Here is a 20,697-nt window from a genome sequence, read left to right on the forward strand (position 1 = left end):
TTAACTGTGATCAAAGGAATTAATAGTCTCAGTCTCAGGGAGCCTACACTCTAGAGTGACAGATACATACTAAACAAATAAATTATTAAAAGTAACTACATACTTACGATTAGTGCTAGAACACAGTAAAGAAGATCAGAATTCAGTTTTTGTCTTGAAATATTTAAAAAAATGTTACATGGAAGAACTAAGACTAGTTTTATAGCCCCTTGAAGACAACAAATAAGTACAAAAAAAAAAAGGTACTTGGAGATACGAATTAACTTTTTTTTTTTTTTTTTTTGTGGTGTGTGGGCCTCTTACTGTTATGGCATCTCCCGTTGCGGAGCACAGGCTCCGGACGCCCAGGCTCAGCGGCCATGGCTCACGGGCCCAGCCGCTCTGCGGCATGTGGGATCTTCCTGGACCAGGGCACTAACCCGCGTCCCGTGCATCGGCAGGTGGACTCTCAACCACTGCGCCACCAGGGAAGCCCCGAATTAACATTTTTAACAAGTTCCTAGGTGATGCTGACATTGCCTGTCTTGGGGGTCCCACACTGAGAACCACTGCCCTGCTGAGCAGACTTTCTCGTTAGGATAATGTGGGAGAAAGGGCAGTTGTGCTGTGGACAACCACCAGACAGACCCCCATTTGAGTCTCACCATGAGGTAAGAGCCACTTAATCATCCGGAGAAGGGGTTGAGACAAAGCTGGCTGTACGTCAAATTGCAAAGTCCCCTATCTATTATTATGGCTTCTCACCCAGAATTGAAGTGCCACATACTAGGGCAACATATTTCAAACTTTCAGGTGTTTGGGAGCTAGGGAAGATATTTTTAAGGAATACTGTCAACAAAGCATGAAAGTAAGCCAGGCCTCTCTGGGTAGACAAAAATGCTGATTTTTGTCCTGTGATCCTTCATCTTCTGCATGTCCTCCCAACACCAACTCCTCCATTCTCATTCTGTTCCTTTGTTCTGGTGAGGATAACAGCAGACTATGAGGATGGACCCTAGCCCACTAGTGACCCTGGACTCAGGTTTCTTATTTCTTAAATTTCTCAGAGTGAGGCTCATTCCCATTTCTGGGACCTAGTCTCCTACAAGATGAATTTTTCTGATTAGCACCATAAAAAACAATTTAATGCAATGATCTTTTAGGTTAATTACCTTCAGGACAAATACAGAAACAATCCAATCACTTTTTTTCTGTTTGTAAAAGGAGCCTACAATTATTTCCAAGTTTACTATTTCATTCATAAATGCCTCCTTCACATTACTATCCCTTTAGATTAAGCTCAGGGGCACAGAGATTATTTAAATAATTCTGAATTGCACCATTAATTAATAGGCTTCCCAAGCTCTTCTTCCATGCCTAATAACCTATGGGCCTTTACCTGAGTAAAAATTAAACCTGTGACTTTATAAAATAAGCCCAAACCGAAATAAAACAAACCAAAAACCCCCAACCAACCAATCAAACAAAACCCCATTAAAATAAAAAATAATAAACCTAAGAATGAGCCCACATATTGTGGCAAATTTGTGGTGGACAAAGGCACAAAATAACCTTTGAACCCTCACATTACTGAAGGCTACTGTACATTATTGGGTTACTATAATCAACATTCATTTGATGGAAAGCAGAAAGTTCTGATAAAAATGTACACTGACTATGGTGAGATTAAACCTAGATCTGGGTCTGATTTAAAGAGGGTGGAGGATAGAACTGATAAGGAGTAGAACTGAGAATTGCAAAAGAAGATGTCTGTCTGGTACATAGTCATAAACAAGGCCAACTGTCTGGATAGGTCAGGAAGCTACAGGGGCTAACAAGGGGAAACATATTCACAGCATGTTTCTACTGTGCCAAGCCTTTCCCTAAAAATTATCTAACATACAAGATAGTTAGAAACCTATAGTTACAGATTTTATAGTTATTTTATAACTGCTTTTAAAACTATTTTTTGCTATAAAATCCTCACAATAACCTTAAGGTGGCATAATTATTATCCCCATTTTGCTAACAAGGAAATGGCAGTTTATATGACATCTGAGTCGAAGCTCAAAGAGCACAGTATGTGAGGAAGACTGGATTTGAATCCAGGACAATTTCACTCCAGTACCCATACTCTTTCCCTTTTACTACTCTACTTCTCATAAACCTAATTTATAGTTGCTATTAAAGTTGACCTGATTTTTTTGTATGATCTTTTAAAGCCTAAATCTTGATTTATATAACATAATAGATGGTACTCTAGGCTGGCCACAGAGCTTCATTTCTGGGGGAAAAAGCTTCACTCAAGTGGTTCTAAGCTAACTAACCAGCTTGAGAAGCTTTGGGGGTTAACAGTATGGCAATTCACAGTGTGAGAACCAAAGCATCTTGTATAACTATAAAACTGCAGAGGAATTTGTCTCACAGCACAGAAATGTAACAACTACTGTTAAAATTTGAACTGTAAATTAAATTATCAATATGTTTACCAAGCTCTTATTAGGAACTCTTAAACACCATTTAAAAATATCCTTTTGTGCTAAGTGTTCCTTTTTTAAAGTACCAGAATAATATCATTTTGACACATTAACACTTCTTGAAGAAATTAACTACACCTTTACACTTCATGCATAAGCCAGACTGAACTGCTTTTAGCTTTAAGAATGTGCTACATTCTTTTAGCTCCAGGCCCGTCACAACTTCTTCCTCTGCCTAGAACACTTCCTCTCCAAACCATCTCCCACTCCCCAAATCTGAATTAGGTGACTCCCAAAACTCTGAAACATACTAACCCTATATTTCTTCTATCATGACACCGATTCTGTTATATGACCATTGCTTAGTTATTTTTCTGTATCCTCCACCAGTCTTTAAGATCTGTAGGGGGAAGAACTGTGTGCATCTTGTTCAGGGTGGTATTCCCAGTTGATCAGCATAGTGCCTGGCCCCCAACAAATGTTTGACGAAAGAATGAATGAATGAAAATGATAGCAGAAGTCCTGACATGGAAATAATCTGCTGATTCATAGCAGTGGTCTAAACAGCAATTTTCTGATTCCAGGTATATCACTAATCATTTCATTAGTATGTGTTTCATAACTAGAGAGCCTGATCAAGATAACCTAAGTTCATTAGTAAATTTTCAACATTTGTAGGCTCAAAGTAACCAAAAGTGTATTCTGTTTGCATACAATTTACTCTATAATGAACACAGTTGTGCTAATCCATTTTTATAAGGATTTGTTGCTCAATAAGAACAAATTCTCTTTACTGCAGTATCTTCTTAACAGATCCAATTCTGATCATGGATTAAACAGTACCAATTGAACAATCTTAAAAACATTATTTAGTGAATTGAATTTGTCCTAGATGTTTTAGAACCTTAAATGCAAATGTACTAGAGAAATATGGTAATACTTCTCAAGGACTAGTTACTCTTAAAAGAAACCATTCAGTAGTGTTTAATAAAACAAAAAACCCTCAAAATAACTCACTGAACTAGAATATTGTAATCATTCCATGTCTGCTGGAAAACAAGGTAAACATGGTATAACTACATTTCTGTTTATGAAAACATTCAGAAACATTATATTTTTTACAAAAGAGGTTTACATCCTAGAGCTCTTTTTAAACCAACAGTTAAAAACAAATTTTAACTTTATTCTTTGGCTATTAATTATACCTAATAAATGAGTCAAGTATCAATTCACAATAAATTTATTTTATGTAAAAGAAAAAGCTTGCCATTAATGAAAAATTCAGTAGAAAACAGTTATGCTTTAAGTTGGGGCTCAAAAGTAGAAGCTACTTATTAGTGAAACCTCAGTAGAAAGAGAATTTTGTAAGAAAACATTCTTGGCATGAAAGCTTTAACATAAATTCTGTAATGAAATATTTACCATGCAATTTTATTGGCAGAAAGGCCAGTTTCTGATGGCTAGTATTTTCTTTTCAGTCTCTTAAGACATTAACATGAAAGATACTTAAACCTGCTTTATTAAGAGTTAATTGTATATAAATACGGTGTATCTTTTCATAGTCCACCTATTTAATTGAGCAGTTCTAAGTAGGTAATTGGCACCCTGCCCTTCTGGTTTCCCCTTTCCCCCATTAGCCAGTCTGAATCCATTCCAACGACACTGAAAACAGTGATTACCTACAAAATAAAACATTTCCAGTTGTTAACTATGTTAAGAAATAAACACACAGAAAACTAATCAGACTTAATTTGTTTAAAGTATAAATTATTCACTATCAAAGAATTTAAACATTATTATCAATTTGGTGAAAGACAAAGGATTTTATTAGAGACAGTTTTAGAAATCTAGTTATTTAGCAGTTAAAAGCTTTAAATATTTCTGTGATGTTCTATTTTGTTAAAAAATAGTAGTTAAAAAATTATAAAATGTTAATATAACCAGCTGCAATCTATGAAAGCATTCATAATAAACTATTTCCAAATAAGTAATGAGGAATTTGCATTTTGTTATACTGGAAGGTAAGTCAATCTATGATATAGTTTTCCTTTTATACCCACATTACTCACCTCATCTGCCAGAAGTGATAATTCAGTACTGTTTGCAGCATCATAATCATACAGAACCCTGGCCTTCCTGCTGCCACTGCACTCCTTAAGGTCAGTGAGGTTGGAAGGAGAGGTGATTACTAGGCCACTTGTTGAAGTCAAGGCAGAAGAACCAATCACATTTGATGAAGCAGATGGTACAGGTGCCACAGAAGTCTGGTTGTTGTTACAATGATAAATGGATGGAAAACTGTTGAAAAGAAAATGGCCAATTATCTATTTGCAAGTGACCAAAGTTCCTGTATACCACCACTTGGGGGCAGTGTTTACCTTCTATCAACCTTCACTTTGGCTAAAGATTTGAGGATGCTAATATTTTAATGACAAAGTACGCTATCCAGCTCACCCCTCTAGGGTCAATTACACTAGACAAAATGCAGGTTGTTTTTAAATATAAAATCCTTGAAAGCTTGTTTCAAAGCCATCTTTACAAGTATAAACTTTAAAAAGTTTTAAAAAAACACAATGGTTTTCTTTTTCCAGAAAAATGAGTTTGTTATTTCCAACAACCTTCTATAAGTATGTTCCATTAATCTTTTCCTCCCTTTATGAATTGTTAGATAAAAATACCAATGAAAGACTTACTTAAATGTTAGATACTACTACAAGAGTGAAGTTTTCTCAAGTTAATTCTTTGAGAAATATTTGAGTAATTGAACTCTTTTTCATAAAATTGATCCAATCACATTTTCCTGTTCATTCAAGTATTTATTGAGTATCTGCATGTCCAACATCATTACCACAAGCTGAGATATAAACAGGAAACAATGCCATTCCTTTATGGACATGTAGACAAGTGAGGGGATGGACATTCAAATAATATGTTATGATATGACTGATAATTAACATAATGAAGACTCAATGGGAGAATATGGCAAATGTCACAAGTTCATTTTGTCTTCTATTTTTTAGGGGAAAAATAAAAGTTTTATTAGGAATTAGTGAAATCCCTGTGATCAATGTGCTTATAAATAGTTTAAAGATAATTTTCAATTTATTGTAAGCCTACTGTTTCTCCAATAATACTCAATGGAAAACAGCGTAAGATGGCTGGCCTATAATCATTCTAATCCAACCACTTCTAAGGTTGAAAAAATTCCTATGAAAATTCATATTTAAGTTTAAATAAATCCATTAGTTAAAATATAAAATGCTTCATCTGGTAGGGTAGGTGAAATTAATCCCTTCATAAAACAGTTTTCTTCTTTATGACTCCTGTGCCATCTGGAAATCAGTCAGCCAGCAGCAAAATTCCCTTTATCCTTAACCTCTTCTCTAACCCTTCCATTCACCTCCTGATGCTTGTGTTTACTCCCGCACTCCCTTTATTACTGAACCTAGAGGTGGATGCTGAAGGAGTTGCACGTTCCTCATTACCATTCCTATACTCCTCTCCCTAACCAATCCTACCTAATCTTTGAATTTCATGTTATTCAACTATATACTACCTACCATCTCTTGTTGCAATCATCTACAGGCGTCTCATTCTTTTCCCTTTATTTCTGGATTTTAGCTCCTGGCTCACTAACAGTGGATCTTAATTCTCGGTGGTTCTAATATCCATGTAGACAATTATTTGAACACTTTGGCCTGTCAGATCTGTGAGCTCTTCTCTTCCAGTGATTCTGTGACTGACCCTAGTTCAGCCACTCACTCCCAATGCCTCATCTAGACCTTATCAATTCCAAAAACTATAACCTTTACAATAATCAATTTCCAACATCCCATTCTCTGACCATCATCTTGTTTCCCCTAGTACTCTCATTTCAACAAGCTATCCTGGACCTATAGTCCTCCACAGACCTACCACGTATCATCCTACCAACATGCTCTTCGTGTCCAAGGTAAATTATTATAATCACCTCCTTGCATATGCCTTCATATCCTATGCCCTTTACTTCATACTACTCGTTTGGTGAAACTCTAATTATCTACTCAGTATCCATGCATGTACTATGACAGTAAAAAACTACAAAACCATGTTGTCTGGTCTCACACTCAATGAATGAGTAGGAACCTAAAGTGGGTCCACAATGCTGCCTGGCAACTACATTACATTTCTTTAGTCTACCCACCTTTTTTTAAAAAATTAATTAATTTATTAATTAATTTAGGCTGCGTTGGGTCTTTGTTGCTGCGTGCGGGCTTTCTCTGGTTGTGGTGAGTGGGGGCTACTCTTCGTTGCGGTGTGCGGGCTTCTCGTTGCGGTGGCTTCTCTTGTTGCAGAGCACGGGCTCTAGGCGCACAGGCTTCAATAGTTGCAGCACGTGGGCTCAATAGTTGTGGCTCGCGGGCTCTAGAGCACAGGCTCAGTAGTTGTGGCGCACGGGCTTAGTTGCTCCGTGGCATGTGGGATCTTCCCGGACGAGGGCTTGAACCCGTGTCCCCTGCATTGGCAGGCGGATTCTTAACCACTGCGCCACCAGGGAAGCCCTAGTCTACCCACTTTTAACATTCTGCTGATGACTATTTCATACCCTTTCATCCATCCTCAAAATTCCAGCATTTCTCCCCTAACCTTTATAATCAGCTGATAAGTTGCTTCCTTTTTTAACTGAGAGGAGAAAAAAACAATCGGGAAACTTCCATGCTTTGATCATCTCTACTCCTACTACAGATGAGCTATCTATGCTCTTAAGCTTAATTTTTTTAAGGTTTATTTTTCCACCTGTGTACAAAATCTCCTCTCAAGGATATCACACTACCAATTCTTCCCTTTCTTTCTAATATTATATTTTCTCCATTTACTGTGTCATTCTTATCAGATTACAATCCTGCTCTTATTTCTCCTATCTTAAAAAAAAAAACCCAAAATGTGCTAGACTCCACTTTTTCCTCTGGTTAGTGCTTCATTTCTGTTTCTCTTTACACTAGAACTCCTTGAAAGACTTATCTCAACTTACTGTCACAGCTCCTCTCCTTCCATTCCCTTACATTAACAAACAAGCTTTTGCTCCTACTGTTCCACTAAAACTACTCATCAAGGTCAGCAATGTTCAAAATCCAATGGTCCACTAACAGTTCTCTCTCTTTTTTTTTTTTTGGTGGTACGCGGGCCTCTCACTGTTGTGGCCTCTCCCGTTGCGGAGCACAGGCTCCAGATGCGCAGGCTCAGTGGCCATGGCTCACGGGCCCAGCTGCTCCGCGGCATGTGGGATCTTCCCGGACCGGGGCAAGAACCCGTGTCCCCTGCATCGGCAGGCAGACTCTCAACCACTGCGCCACCAGGGAAGCCCCTCCCCTCACTTTTTACAGCTTATTCCAAGGCCACAATTTGTTTACATGTTACCTCAGTGCTCATTCCTTACCATCCTCCTTAGCTGGTTCCTCAACTCTTTGTTGGAGTACTTCAGGGCTCAGCCCTTGGTTCTCTGTTTTTCTCTACCTGTACTTAACTCCCTTGGTAATTTCATCTAGTCTCACAGATTTGAATATCCTTGATATTGCTGACAACTCTCTAATTTATACCTCTAATTCACCTTCCACCCCCAATTTCCAGACTTGTATATCCTAAAATTGGAATTTTCCACTCAGACGTTTCATATCTCAAACTTAACATGTCTAACTAAAACTGGGCTCCTGATACACCTCACATGCCTTCCCCACCCCAACCTGCTCCTCCTGGGGCATTCCCCATTTTAATAAACCAAAACTCCATTCTTTCAGTTGCTCAGGCCAAACATTTGCAGTAATTCTTGACACCTCTAAGCCTCATATACAGAAAGTTCGTCAGCAAACCCTGCTGGCTTTACCTTTAAAACACACCCAGGGTTTGAGCACTTCTACTACATCTATCACAATCACCCCGGTCCAAGCCACTGTCACCTCCTGACTGGATTATTGACCAAGTTACTGCAATAGGCTCCGAACAGGTCTGTCAGCTTATACTCATGACCTCTAACATCTATCCTCAACAGAGCAGCAGGAACGATCTTGTTAAAGGTTAAAATCAAACCATGTCATTCCTCAGATCAAAATCCTCCAGACTTCCTCATCTCTGAGTACAGCCCGAAGTCCAAAGAGTGGCTTCCAAAGCCCTACATATCTTAGCTCCCTGTTTCCTTGATTAATCTCCAGCTAAGCTCTCCTTGTTGCTGCCTGAACATACAGCTATGTTCCTGCTTTAGAGTTTTTGTACTTCCCCTCTGGAGCATCTCTAAGATGCCTGCATGCTTTGTTTCCTCACATCTTTCCAATCTGTCTTCCCTGACTACTGTAAACCTCTACTCTAACCAAGGTACTTCCCTGCTGTATTTTTCTCCATAGCATTTATCACCTTCTAATAGACTATGTAATTCATAGACATTGCTTTTCTATTTGCTTCTACCCCTAAATAGAATGCAGGATCCATGAAGGCAGGGATATGGTCTATTTTGTTTACATTGTATCCTTGATGCCTAGAATAGGGCATTTGTAAAAATTAAAAGCAAATGTTTCTCTGATGGGTAAAAGGGTTCTAATGATAAAAAGAAATAATTTCTAATTCAAGTTTCACTCTAAAGTTAAGAACACATTTCCTAGCATCCTTTCCTCAGTGAACTCGGCAGTGATTAAATATATACATTTCTGAAGAGAAAAAAAAAGATAAGCTCTCTCTCCCTACATATGTGTGTGTACACACATACGATTTTTAAAGTCTTTAACCATGGACTTTACTTTCAAATTTACTAGTATAATTAGCTTTTGTTTAGCCACTGAGGTCTACCTATGTCAACTTTGGGAAATTAATGGTAAAAAGGAAAACAACAAAACACCAGATGAAACAAAAAAACCCTGAAAGGCCATCTTCACCTTCTAAGAACTTTTACTGATAACTTTAAAAAACTCTAGACTTCCTGCCACTGTAGCTCAATATGTTAAACTTTCCAATTATTTAAAAATAAAACACATTTACTAATCTTATAACTAGCTCTTCTGTTTCCTTATCTGTATGTGGATAATAGTAATACCTACCTCAGCACATCAATGACTAGATTTTGTGTGAATGGTTGAGTTCCAAGCATTTGTATGGCCTTAAGCAGAATGCAAGAATGAATGGTTTCAACAGCAACCCCTCTGCTGCACTGTGAGAGTATCAGGACAAAGTGAACAGGAAGTACTAAGGCTTCCTGGGCTTAAAATACTTGTAATGATGTGGGGATAGAGTAGTGTTCTGATTTCAGATATTAATACCAGTAACAAAACTTCAAATATATAGAAGTGTAAATACTTCTGTAAATCCTATTAGAATAACCAGTGGTATTAGACTACAACTCATTTTTAAGATCTAAAATTGGTTTTGTGGATGTGCCTAATTTTGTTCTAGGTCTAGTTTTGAAGGATTAATATGCAGAAAGGAAGACCAAAGTGATGGGTTTTTTTTCTCCTTATTCCTTGAAATAACTTCTCTTGATATTCCTCCTTCATATATTATATATCACTCCCCTGCTTTAATGGTTCCTCACTATGTAAATTCCAAACTCCTTATCATTACTTATTTTAAAGGGCATTCATGACATGACCTGGCTTCATTATTCTAGCCACATCTACTATCCCATTTTAAATTTGAACACTATGATCCAACCAGAATGAACTACTGTCAGTTTCCTGAACTTGCCACACTCTTTTTCCTCTGGCCCTTTCATATACATATTCCTCCTCTGCCTGGAATATTTGTCCCTGCCCCTTTCTTCATCTAGATTATTCCTACTAAAATAATTTCATCTGTGAATCTTTGCTAGACTCACCTGAGTCACAGTTAGATGTCCCTTACAGTAATCTGAACTTCTCTTTCCACTTATCACATGGCCTGTCCACCTATGGCCTGTACTTCTACCTAGACTTTAAGTGTTCGTTGTGAGAGCAGAGACCATGTTTGTCCTGTACATCTTTTATTTTCAGTGTCACCTTACAACGTTAACTCCATAAAGGTAAGCAATTTTGCCTGTTCTGTTTGCTGATATAATCCCAGAGTATAGAACAGTGCTTGGATACGACAGGTATTCAATAAATTTTTGAGAACGAATGATTGAGCTGTGTTGCTTAACATATGTGCTGTAAAGTATATTACCACACTCAAAGTAATAACATCAAGGGGCTTGAGGTCTTACAGAATATTCTAAAATCTTTTTAACAGTGAACAAGTAATGAGTAAGTACAAATTAGTTTACCTCTAAGGGCAACTAAGTGTCAATATAACTATATCTTCCTCAACCACCTGCAAAGGTATTCAAGAGAAAAGTGAACTTCAAATGCTTTTAAGCTTTCTTTACACAGCACTAAAAAGGTATTCACTTAAATTATCTTCTCATCCCTCTTAACATTTTTCTGTGCCAGAAGAGCTCAAAATGTCTTTGTTACCGCAGAAGTGTGATAATCACTTTCCTTAAAAAAAAAAAATCTGATTCTAAGCAATCTAATAAAAGCCTTTAATTCTTCTACTTTTCACCTCTATTACTAGTTCAAATGAAAAAATCTGAATTTCTTCTCTTATCAGGAGTTTCATGTATGAAAAGGAAATTGCCACCTTCCCAGTTGCTTTTGGAGGTCTAACATGTACTGGTAACATTGTGCGTAGTAAGTCATCTGGGCTTCTACAAAGTCATTCAGACAGCGGAGGTGATGGGCCTGGAAAGGAAAGTTACAGTCACTTCTTAGCTCTATAATCTACTTAAAGTGGCACACGCTAAGGGAAGACAGAGCACGACACTGTACTCAGGGTAAATCATCAGTATCTATCATTTTACTACAATTTACAACAACAAACTGTTTAGCCAAATAAACCCAAAAAACGAAAAACATCAAATGGACTTGACGATGATGGGAGAACTACCTCATCAGGTGATGAGGTGTAAACAAAAATTTAAAATATTTCTTCATGTATCTTGAAAAGTGCTACAATTTAAATATCTTGAAAAATGACTGAAAAGAAAGTTCAGTTTTTCCTCCAAGAATTTCCCTAAGACTATCGAAGTCTTTTGTTCCAAATGAACTTCCAATGAATGAACACTCACATGTGTACTGCTGATTCCCTCTAGCAGAAGTCTGGTAATCTCTGCTTGACGATCAAATTCACTTTGAGTTATTCTTAATTCCTGTTCAGACTTAAATTGGAACACAGTTTTAGCATCTCATTAGAGGACTTAGTCCATTTTATGTACATTCATTTAGACAGTTAAAAAATCCCCCAAACAGAAGCAGCCACATAGCACAGGGAGATCAGCTCAGTGCTTTGTGACCACCTAAGGGGGTGGGATAGGGAGGGTGGGAGGGAGAAGCAAGAGGGAGGAGATATGGGGATATATGTATATGTATAGCTGACTCACTTTGTTATAAAGCAGAAATTAACACACCACTGTAAAGCAATTATACTCCAATAAAGATGTTAAAAAAAAAATCCCCCAAACAAACCCCAAATGATAATCTGGCAATTCCCTGATTCTGCTTTGTATCTAAAGTGGTCCCTGGTTTCCAGAACTTAGCTCTTCTATGTTACTTAATCTAGACAGAACTGACTCCTTACTGGTACTTAACTCAAAAGAATCTATTAAAGCCAAAGCTTAATGACATAATCATAAAAGCCTAGGAAAACTACTATGGGACAGTCAATCTATTTTCTTACATTTTCTAGTATCAATTTTGCTAATTTTTAACATTTTATGAAACCTTAAGATTACCAGTTTACTTGTATAAATTATTTCAAAAAATTCTCAATTATTACTGTAGCTACTTTACTTTGAAGTTATATAGGCTTCAATCTCAAATGAAAAGACTTCAGAGTGAAGCTAGGACTTTAACCTCATGGGTTTAGTTATCAAGCATATACTTGTTTCTCGGGACGTAGTTCTTAGGTTCCCTCAAAGGATTCTTTATCCTACATAAATGTCTTTTTTAGTTTTCTTTCCAAACTTTGCATAGAATATGTCTTAAGCAGAAATATTATCTATAAGATATGCTAGGGTTTTTCTGCAAGTTATGGGTGACCTTTAATCAATGGTGTGCTGGTAAACTGGCTCTCCAGGGGAAAAAAAGCTCTAATGTGCTGAGTTTCAATGGTATAAATACTCTTACCACAGCTGATTTCAAGCTACCAAGGTGAAGTTACTGACCTCAGAGCTAGAAAGAGATGTGAATAGCACACCACTACTAGCTTCAACTATCTGATATAGGTTTAGTGCTGGGACAAAGCAGTTCACAAAAAAAAAAAAAAATCTAAAAATAGTTAAGTACTGGCAAAAAAACATCCTCACAAACCTTTAGTCAGAGTTGCTTGGTAGTGAGGAGGAAAAAATACAATCTCACAGGTCACTCAAAATAGTTAGCTTATCCCCCACTGGGAATTAGTATTGGTGATAATATCACTATAATGCTATTTCCCACTACCTCTCCAGGATAAATTGCTCCCCCACCATCCAAATAATTACAGTATTTCCAAGACTGTAGTAAGTATATAAACAAGGTGTGAACTTTTTCCTTTCACACCCCATCTCCCTCTCCTTCATCCTTTGGTGGCAACAGCTAAACCAGTGAAATAGTCAACAATGAGGAAGCAGCAAAAGAGATAATCAGTTGCTATAATCATTCTCATACCATTGGCAAAAGATATGGCAGAGAGGACTAAGACTTGACCACTAGACTGGATTTATGGAAATAAGCTTGAATTATTCAATAAGTCAAGAGTTAAAATTAAATTTACTTGATCAAAATAAGAATACATGGTGTTTTGATAACAGGGCTGAAGTAATAAGCTTCATCTGGAAGCTAGTATGTAGCAGAAAAAAGTCACAGGGGAATAAAAGAATCAATGTTCTTCCTAAAAAAGTATTAAGGAAAACAAATCACTTCAGTGTTACATTTGCATTATTTACTGTTCTGCTTGGTTGAAAGGTTCTGATTGATAGAAGTAACCACAGCAAACCAAAAATAAACGCACTTCAGAAACAAATGAGGCTAATTCCATATAGGTTTGATTCTGAAAGTACAATTTGATTTAACAGCCTTCAGCAGAAATGGCAGGAAAGTCTACTAAATGGCAATATTTCTGTACAAGGTGTAAGTAAGCTAGGTAGCAGATTAAAAGTGCCTACGAAGCTTGAGACTGAAATGGAAATAATGTTTTAAAGCTAAAAACACTGAATAGCAACTAAGCCCATAAACCACAACTACTGAGCCTGAGCCTAGAGCTCGTGAGCCACAACTACTGAGCCCTCGTGCCACAACTACTGAAGCCCGCGCGTCTAGAGCCCGTGCTCTGCAACGAGAAGCCACCGCAATAAGCCCGTGCAACGCAACGGAGAGTAGCCCCAGCTCGCTGCAACTAGAGAAAGCCCGTGCGCAGCAACAAAGACACAACACAGCCAAAAATAAAAAATAAATAAATAAATTTGCTTCCATGTCCTGGCTATTATAAATAGAGCTGCAGGGGGCTTCCCTGGTGGCGCAGTGGTTGGGAGTCCGCCTGCCGGTGCAGGGGACGTGGGTTCGTGCCCTGGTCCGGGAAGATCCCACATGCCGTGGAGTGGCTGGGCCCGTGAGCCATGGCCGCTGAGCCTGCACGTCCGGAGCCTGTGCTCCACAATGGGAGAGGCCACAACAGTGAGAGGCCCGCGTACCTCAAAAAAAAAAAAAAAAAAAAAAAAAGGAGCTGCAATGAACACTGTGGTACATGACTCTTTGAATCACCAAAAAAATCTACAAACAATAAATGCTGGAGAGGGTGTGGAGAAAAGGGAACCCTCCCCTCTTGCACTGTTGGTGGGAATCTAAATTGATACAGCCACTATGGAGGTTTCTTAAAAAACTAAAAATAGAACTACCATACGACCTAGCAATCCGACTACTGGGCATATACCCATAATTCAAAAAGAGCCATGTACTACAATGTTCATTGTAGCACTATGTACAATATCCAGGACATGGAATCAACCTAAATGTCCATCAACAGGTGAATGGATAAAGATGTGGCACATATAAACAATGGAATATTACTCAGCCATAAAAAGAAACGAAATTGAGTTATTTGTAGTGAGGTGGATGGACCTAGAGACTGTCTTACAGAGTGAAGTAAGTCAGAAAGAGAAAAATACTGTATGCTAACACATATATATATATGGAATCTAAAAAAAAAAAAGGTTCTGAAGAACCTAGGGTCAGGACGGGAATAAAGACGGAGACGTAGAGAATGGACTTGAGGACACGGGTAGGGGAAAGGGTAAGCTGGGACAAAGTGAGAGAGTGGCATGGACATATACACACTACCAAATGTAAAACAGATAGCTAGTGGGAAGCAGCTGCATAGCACAGGGAGATCAGCTTGGTGCTTTGTGACCACCTAGAGGGGTGGGATAGGGAGGGTGGGAGGGAGATGCAAGATGGAGGAGACATGGTGATATATGTATATGTATAGTTGATTCACTTTGTTATAAAGCAGAAACTAACACACCATTGTAAAGCAATTATACTCCAATAAAGATATTAAAAAAATAAATTTATAAAAAAATAAAAACACTGAATAAAAAATATAAAATGATCTCATTAAGGACAAAGGATCAGTCTTCTATGTTTGAGCAAAACTTAATTATTTAACTGTGAAGAAAGCACCATAATACAAAGCCTAGGAAGTCATTCTTCTGTACAATCTAGACCTATATTTAGAAAAGGTAAATGACAGGAAGGAAACAAATCTTGTTTCTTGAACAAGTTTCAGTGTATGTTTGGGATGGCCGCAAACAGTCTAATGTCCCAAACCACCTCTACTTCTGACACATGTAACTGATCATAATAATTAACCTGAGAGGCTGAGGTAACTGAAATTAGGTTCAGCATAATCAATTTGCTCAGGAAGAAAATAATCCATTTTAGAAAGAGAGATAAAAAGGGTTTAAAGAAAGACAATGAATCTAAAGAGTTTTTATTCTGTCCTCCAGAAGATCTCATTCCCCAACATAATTTTACAATTAAGACAGAGTTCTAGGCAAAAGATCTTCTACTGCTTAGAACTACTGTTACTGGGCTAACTGATCTAGAGCATAGCTTGGGTTAGAGAAGCAAGAATAGTTCTTTTAGGATGTAAGCTGGAAAAAGGGCAAGAATGTGTTTTTTTTTTTTTTTTTTTTTTTTTGCGGTACGCGGGCCTCTCACTGTTGTGGCCTCTCCCATTGTGGAGCACAGGCTCCGCACGCGCAGGCTCAGCAGCCATGGCTCATGGGCCTAGCCGCTCCGCGGCATGTGGGATCTTCCCGGACCGGGGCACGAACCCGTGGTCCCCTGTATTGGTAGGCGGATTCTCAACCACTGCGCCACCAGGGAAGCCCCCTGTTGGTTTGTTTTATCAGGACTGGGCAACTTATTTTAAGCCAGAAATTTTGGTCAAGCTTCTGAGGCATTTGCTATGACAATCGTGGTCAGTGTTACCTACTTTTTCTAGGGGCTTAAATCTTAAAATATTCCAGGAATATGCAGTTTTTATTTATTTATTTATTTATTTATTTTTTTGCGGTACGCGGGCCTCTCACTGTTGTGGCCTCTCCCATTGCAGAGCACAGGCTCCGGACGCGCAGGCTCAGCGGCCATGGCTCACGGGCCTAGCCGCTCTGCGGCATGTGGGATCTTCCCGGACCGGGGCACGAACCCGTGGTCCCCTGCATCGGCAGGTGGACTCTCAACCACTGCGCCACCAGGGAAGCCCTGCAGTTTTTAAATTATACATTTCTAAATTATAAAAATGACAAAAGTGAGAATAGAAGAAAAATATATCCAGTAATCCATTTTGATACATTTTAAGCTTCTTTCACATATACAAACATAATAATGTTTCATGAGTTTCTTGCCATTATATCAACTATTTCCCAAATTTGTAGAGATTGCAGAATCAAATCAGAAATTTTTTGGTGTACCTGTATGCTATCCAAAGTGGAAGAGACCCTGGCTTTCTTGATCAACCTATTTTCTCTTCTACGTTACTCTGCCCCCTTTTCACGCTAGACATTCAGGAAGAAATCAGAGGCCAGGGTGTAACCATAACTAAGTTGATGAATGGATTCCACAAAGGGGGGTGAGAGCGTAAGTCAAGAATTTCGCATTGGATTTCCAAGTTATGCTCCACAACTTATGCATGAAACAAGACTGTATAGTCAGCAATCCTACAAAGTCAGAAAATAGGAAGTTGAAGTTTGTAAAACTACTTAATATTCAGGGGCCCAATTAACACCTGCTCTCAAGCCCCAGCACTGTCCTCAACTCAAGGTCAGATTCTGAACATGAGAAGTAAATGAAAAATGCTTCTGAAGACCTCAAATAGCACTTGAAACAAATCTGCACTAAAGTCATAATTTTATTCCTTATTCCTTGCTTTAGGTATTCTCCCAGCCAAGAACAGATTAGAAATGGTAGCACAGGCAGAGAGACTGGCAGTAGCAGTAATATGGACAGCTTCTAAAAGTGACAGTCTGACACTGAGGGAGGAGACAACATACTTCAAAAACAACGGATCCAACTGTTGCACAGTACAATAACGGATATTCATAATAATGACTCTAACTGTAATGAAGTTAAATATATGCTACCCTGTATTTAATTTTTTACAAATATTTTCAACTAAAATGACAGAAATATTAGCTTTGATGCTATAAAGAACAAGCTTCAGTTACCTTGAAAATTCATTTGTGTGACATGATATATATTCACTTCTCTGAAGATATAGGACATTGTGTTAACTATATTTTATATAATTATCATATGAATAAACCAAGTATTATTTAAAAACTGTCTTCTGACAAGGCGTTGTAAGGATTACCACTTAGTATAATAGCTATCTAGTATTTATTAGAGTGTGTGCAAACCACATCTCTGCAGCATTGTTCTGTGGAACTACTACTAGCCAAACAGATCTGAGCTTTCCATAATAACTTTCAGATTTTATAAGATACAGTAACAAAGACTGTGATTGGCCCCACAGTTGTTGCCCAATAAAGATTTACTGAATGAATGACAATTAAATTCTTGTTTCATAATTCTGTAGTTTAATGATTTACTTACTTTTGTCACTTCCTCTGCCCAAATCTAGCCAGCATTAAAAATTAGAGAAAAATATAGAGCATGAAAGTTGGAATTTAACATTTTCTACAACTTACTATAGAAAAATGTAAATATTTTAATTTACATGGCATACTCTCTTTTTCCAGAATCACATTAACAGATTAAACACAGTAATAATTAAATCAGTAGAGCTTAATATACTGTGAAAGTATGCCTTCATATGTATCAATACTATTGATGTTTGACTCTTATACTAATTCTATAACTTAATAACAGTTTTCTAAACTGGGAATATTTAATGCCTCAGTTCTAGTATTCTCATCAGTAAAATGAGAGGTTTAGAGTATATGATTTCTAATTTCTCATTTAGGTCCAAAATTCTGCAATTTTAGTAAGTTATAATAAAGCAAGGATAAATGGACACTAAATGTTGATTTAGCCATGGTGGGGGGCACAATGAACTTGAGATATAATGAACTTAAAATTATCAGAGTTAAATATATCGTACTATAAGTAGATGACCTAAGTAGTAAAACAAATGCCTAATGAATGAAACAAAGTCTTGTTAACTGTTTAGGGTATTTTTACCTAAGGTTAAAAAAAATATGATTTATATGCTAAATTACCAATGACTGAAATAGTTTCACAATTCTCATTTACCTACATACAGATAGGACAATGGAAATAAATGAATGCATTCTCTTGCTATCTAAGGAAAGCTCTAATTTAGCCAGGGCTTCAATAATTATAGCAGTTTAAAAAATGCATTCTACATATTCTGTACAATAATCTTTTCTATTACATGTTTTCTTCCCCTCCTTTCAGTTCAGTGCTAATGAAATAAAAGTAGTCGATTGACTTAACAAATAAAAACTGCCAATTATTTATTACTTATACGGCAGAGTCTATGTTACTTCTATGGCAGTAATACACCCAGGAGTATTATACCAAACACTGTATCTATAAATCTTTATTGGCTAACATTTATGAATTTTGGGACTATGTTCGGATTTCTATCTTGTTAAAAAATTAAAAACACTTAACATCTCAAAAATTTTCTCAAATCAAGCTCAATAATATACAAAGGATATTACAGAATAATTCTCATTCCCAATTCAAAGCTATCACTATTCTGCAATTCTCCTAAGTGAATTAACACTGGACAGGCTTCAATACTACAGAAATACCTAAACTACTGGGGTTTGTCTTGGCCTGGAATTGCAGAAGAAATTAATTCTATGCTGAATTTGGGTGAAAATTAAGGTAAACACTGAAGGTACTGTGAAGCAAAGTAAATCTGTATATCTTATACATTTCTTTAAGCTAAGTAAATTTTGTTAATTTTCTTTGCCAACAGTGAAAATATGAAGTGCCAGCTAAATTAACATCTTTTATTATGTATAAAAGGCACTATATATTTATGTGTAGTATAAATACATGTAAATATTTATGTATTTGTGTATAAATTCAGACTCTAAAATCTTAATTTGGCACAGCTGAATTTGGCAATTAGAACACAATTTCTTTTCTTCAAGTTTCAGTATTTCTTCATCTAGTATTCTCTGTATTTATTGTTAGACTAATGAATGCATGGCTTCAACTACTTTAGATTTTACATGTAGATAATAGCAAGAGAAGGCACTTTATTCAAGATGTAGAAAACACGGTAGGCCAACAAACCTTCAGCCATTTTACATGCAGGAAGTTGAGCATGTAAGAGAAATTTACCATAATGTTATCTCCTTCAAGGTGTGCTGAGTTTAGTTGCTTAAGTGCATAGGTAAGAGACAAAGAACACATTATACCAATGAACACAGTAAAACAAGTTACTTCTGCACACGAAAGAACACACAAACAAGTATTAAGAACCGATAAAATGGTCTTCTACTTAAAAAAAAAATCCAACTACGGAATTTCATATAATGGTACCTGTTCAATTTTTTCAAAAGATTCAATTTTCAAAGATAAAAAACATGGTTGATGCTTGATTTTAGATTAGAATTATTTATGGAAAATGCATCACTTTAAAAACTGCCACAATTTCCTGAATTTTTATTAAATTTTCACCTATGAAAGCCATTCTGCCTACCCACAACTTCCCTATTCAAAGATCATTTCTATTTTATTAATGTATGATGCCTTCAACCATGTTCTCTTTCAATCAGCCTCACAGGTCTTAGCATACCCTGAAGAAGTATATGGAAGGCATGTCAATCCTTGTATTTTTAATAAACTTTAAATTCTAATATATGTACATTTAAGTTAAGGTTATATGATGATGCTATAAATTCACTCAGTTTGCAGATTAAAGACACAGACTGCTGTGGAAATGCTTCAGTGGGCAGAGGGACATACTTGTTATGTTACTTGAAAATGTATTTTCCATCATGTTTGGATACCCAAAAGTAACAGACGTCTAAACCTCTCAATATCAGAGAGCTTTGAAACCAGATTTTTTTCTTCCCATTAACAACACTCTAAAATGATTTTTAAAAACGTTTATATAGACTAAGTTAGGTTAACAAATGTCAGTGCCTTATAACTTAAATGCATAAGTTATATTTGTTTTTGCTTCTCTGATGTAAGTTTTATACTTTTTTCAAAGCTGTACTTTGTTCATTGTAAAATATTCAGGGAGGTTTTCTCTTTTCTGCTCAATTGGTGTATTGTTGAGAAATGTCTTTGATGTTGCTTTACCATTCTTCAACACATTAACTAATAAAACAGATTAGTAAAGTAGCAATATTGAATATAGGCAGAAATATTTTACTGGTATGGCAAAATCACAAAAAAATTCAATCTACTATACCAGATTGTAAATTGAGGGCAGCAGAGATTTTGCACTATTTATATATGAACTCCTTCTCAGCAAAGCACCTTGTACAAAATTAGCATTCAGTAAATCTAGAATTTAAAAACAGGTCACAAGAAACTAGTAAACAAATTTTTTAAAAAGTGCTGACATGCACAGGTCCCAAATCTTACTTACAGAGGAACAACTAGTCACAAAACAATCCGAGGAAAATTACAAAGAAGTGAAATCAAAGAAAGTCTGAGGTTAGAGTAACCTCCTCAGCCACCAACTAGGAGCAGGAAATGTGTCAAAGAAGAAAAAAAAA

The 20,697-nt window shown here is 36.9% G+C and overlaps 1 protein-coding gene across 1 annotated transcript in view; it reads right to left on the reverse strand.

The window, feature by feature from the left end:
• Window positions 1–3,680: 3,680 nt before the first annotated feature.
• SH3GLB1 (SH3 domain containing GRB2 like, endophilin B1) overlaps window positions 3,681–20,697 on the reverse strand; it is a 37,711-nt gene continuing 20,694 nt past the window's right edge. Inside the window, exons 6-9 of the mRNA XM_081222808.1 lie at window positions 11,557–11,646; window positions 11,070–11,170; window positions 4,526–4,754; window positions 3,681–4,135 (exon numbers count right to left, since the gene is read on the reverse strand). Coding sequence (XP_081078934.1) covers window positions 4,028–4,135; window positions 4,526–4,754; window positions 11,070–11,170; window positions 11,557–11,646 — 528 coding nt within the window. The 3' untranslated portion in view covers window positions 3,681–4,027. The remainder of the gene's footprint in view (window positions 4,136–4,525; window positions 4,755–11,069; window positions 11,171–11,556; window positions 11,647–20,697) is intronic.

This window comes from Mesoplodon bidens (assembly GCF_964165515.1).
Source record: "Mesoplodon bidens genome assembly, chromosome: 2".
Taxonomy (NCBI): Eukaryota; Metazoa; Chordata; class Mammalia; order Artiodactyla; family Ziphiidae; genus Mesoplodon; species Mesoplodon bidens.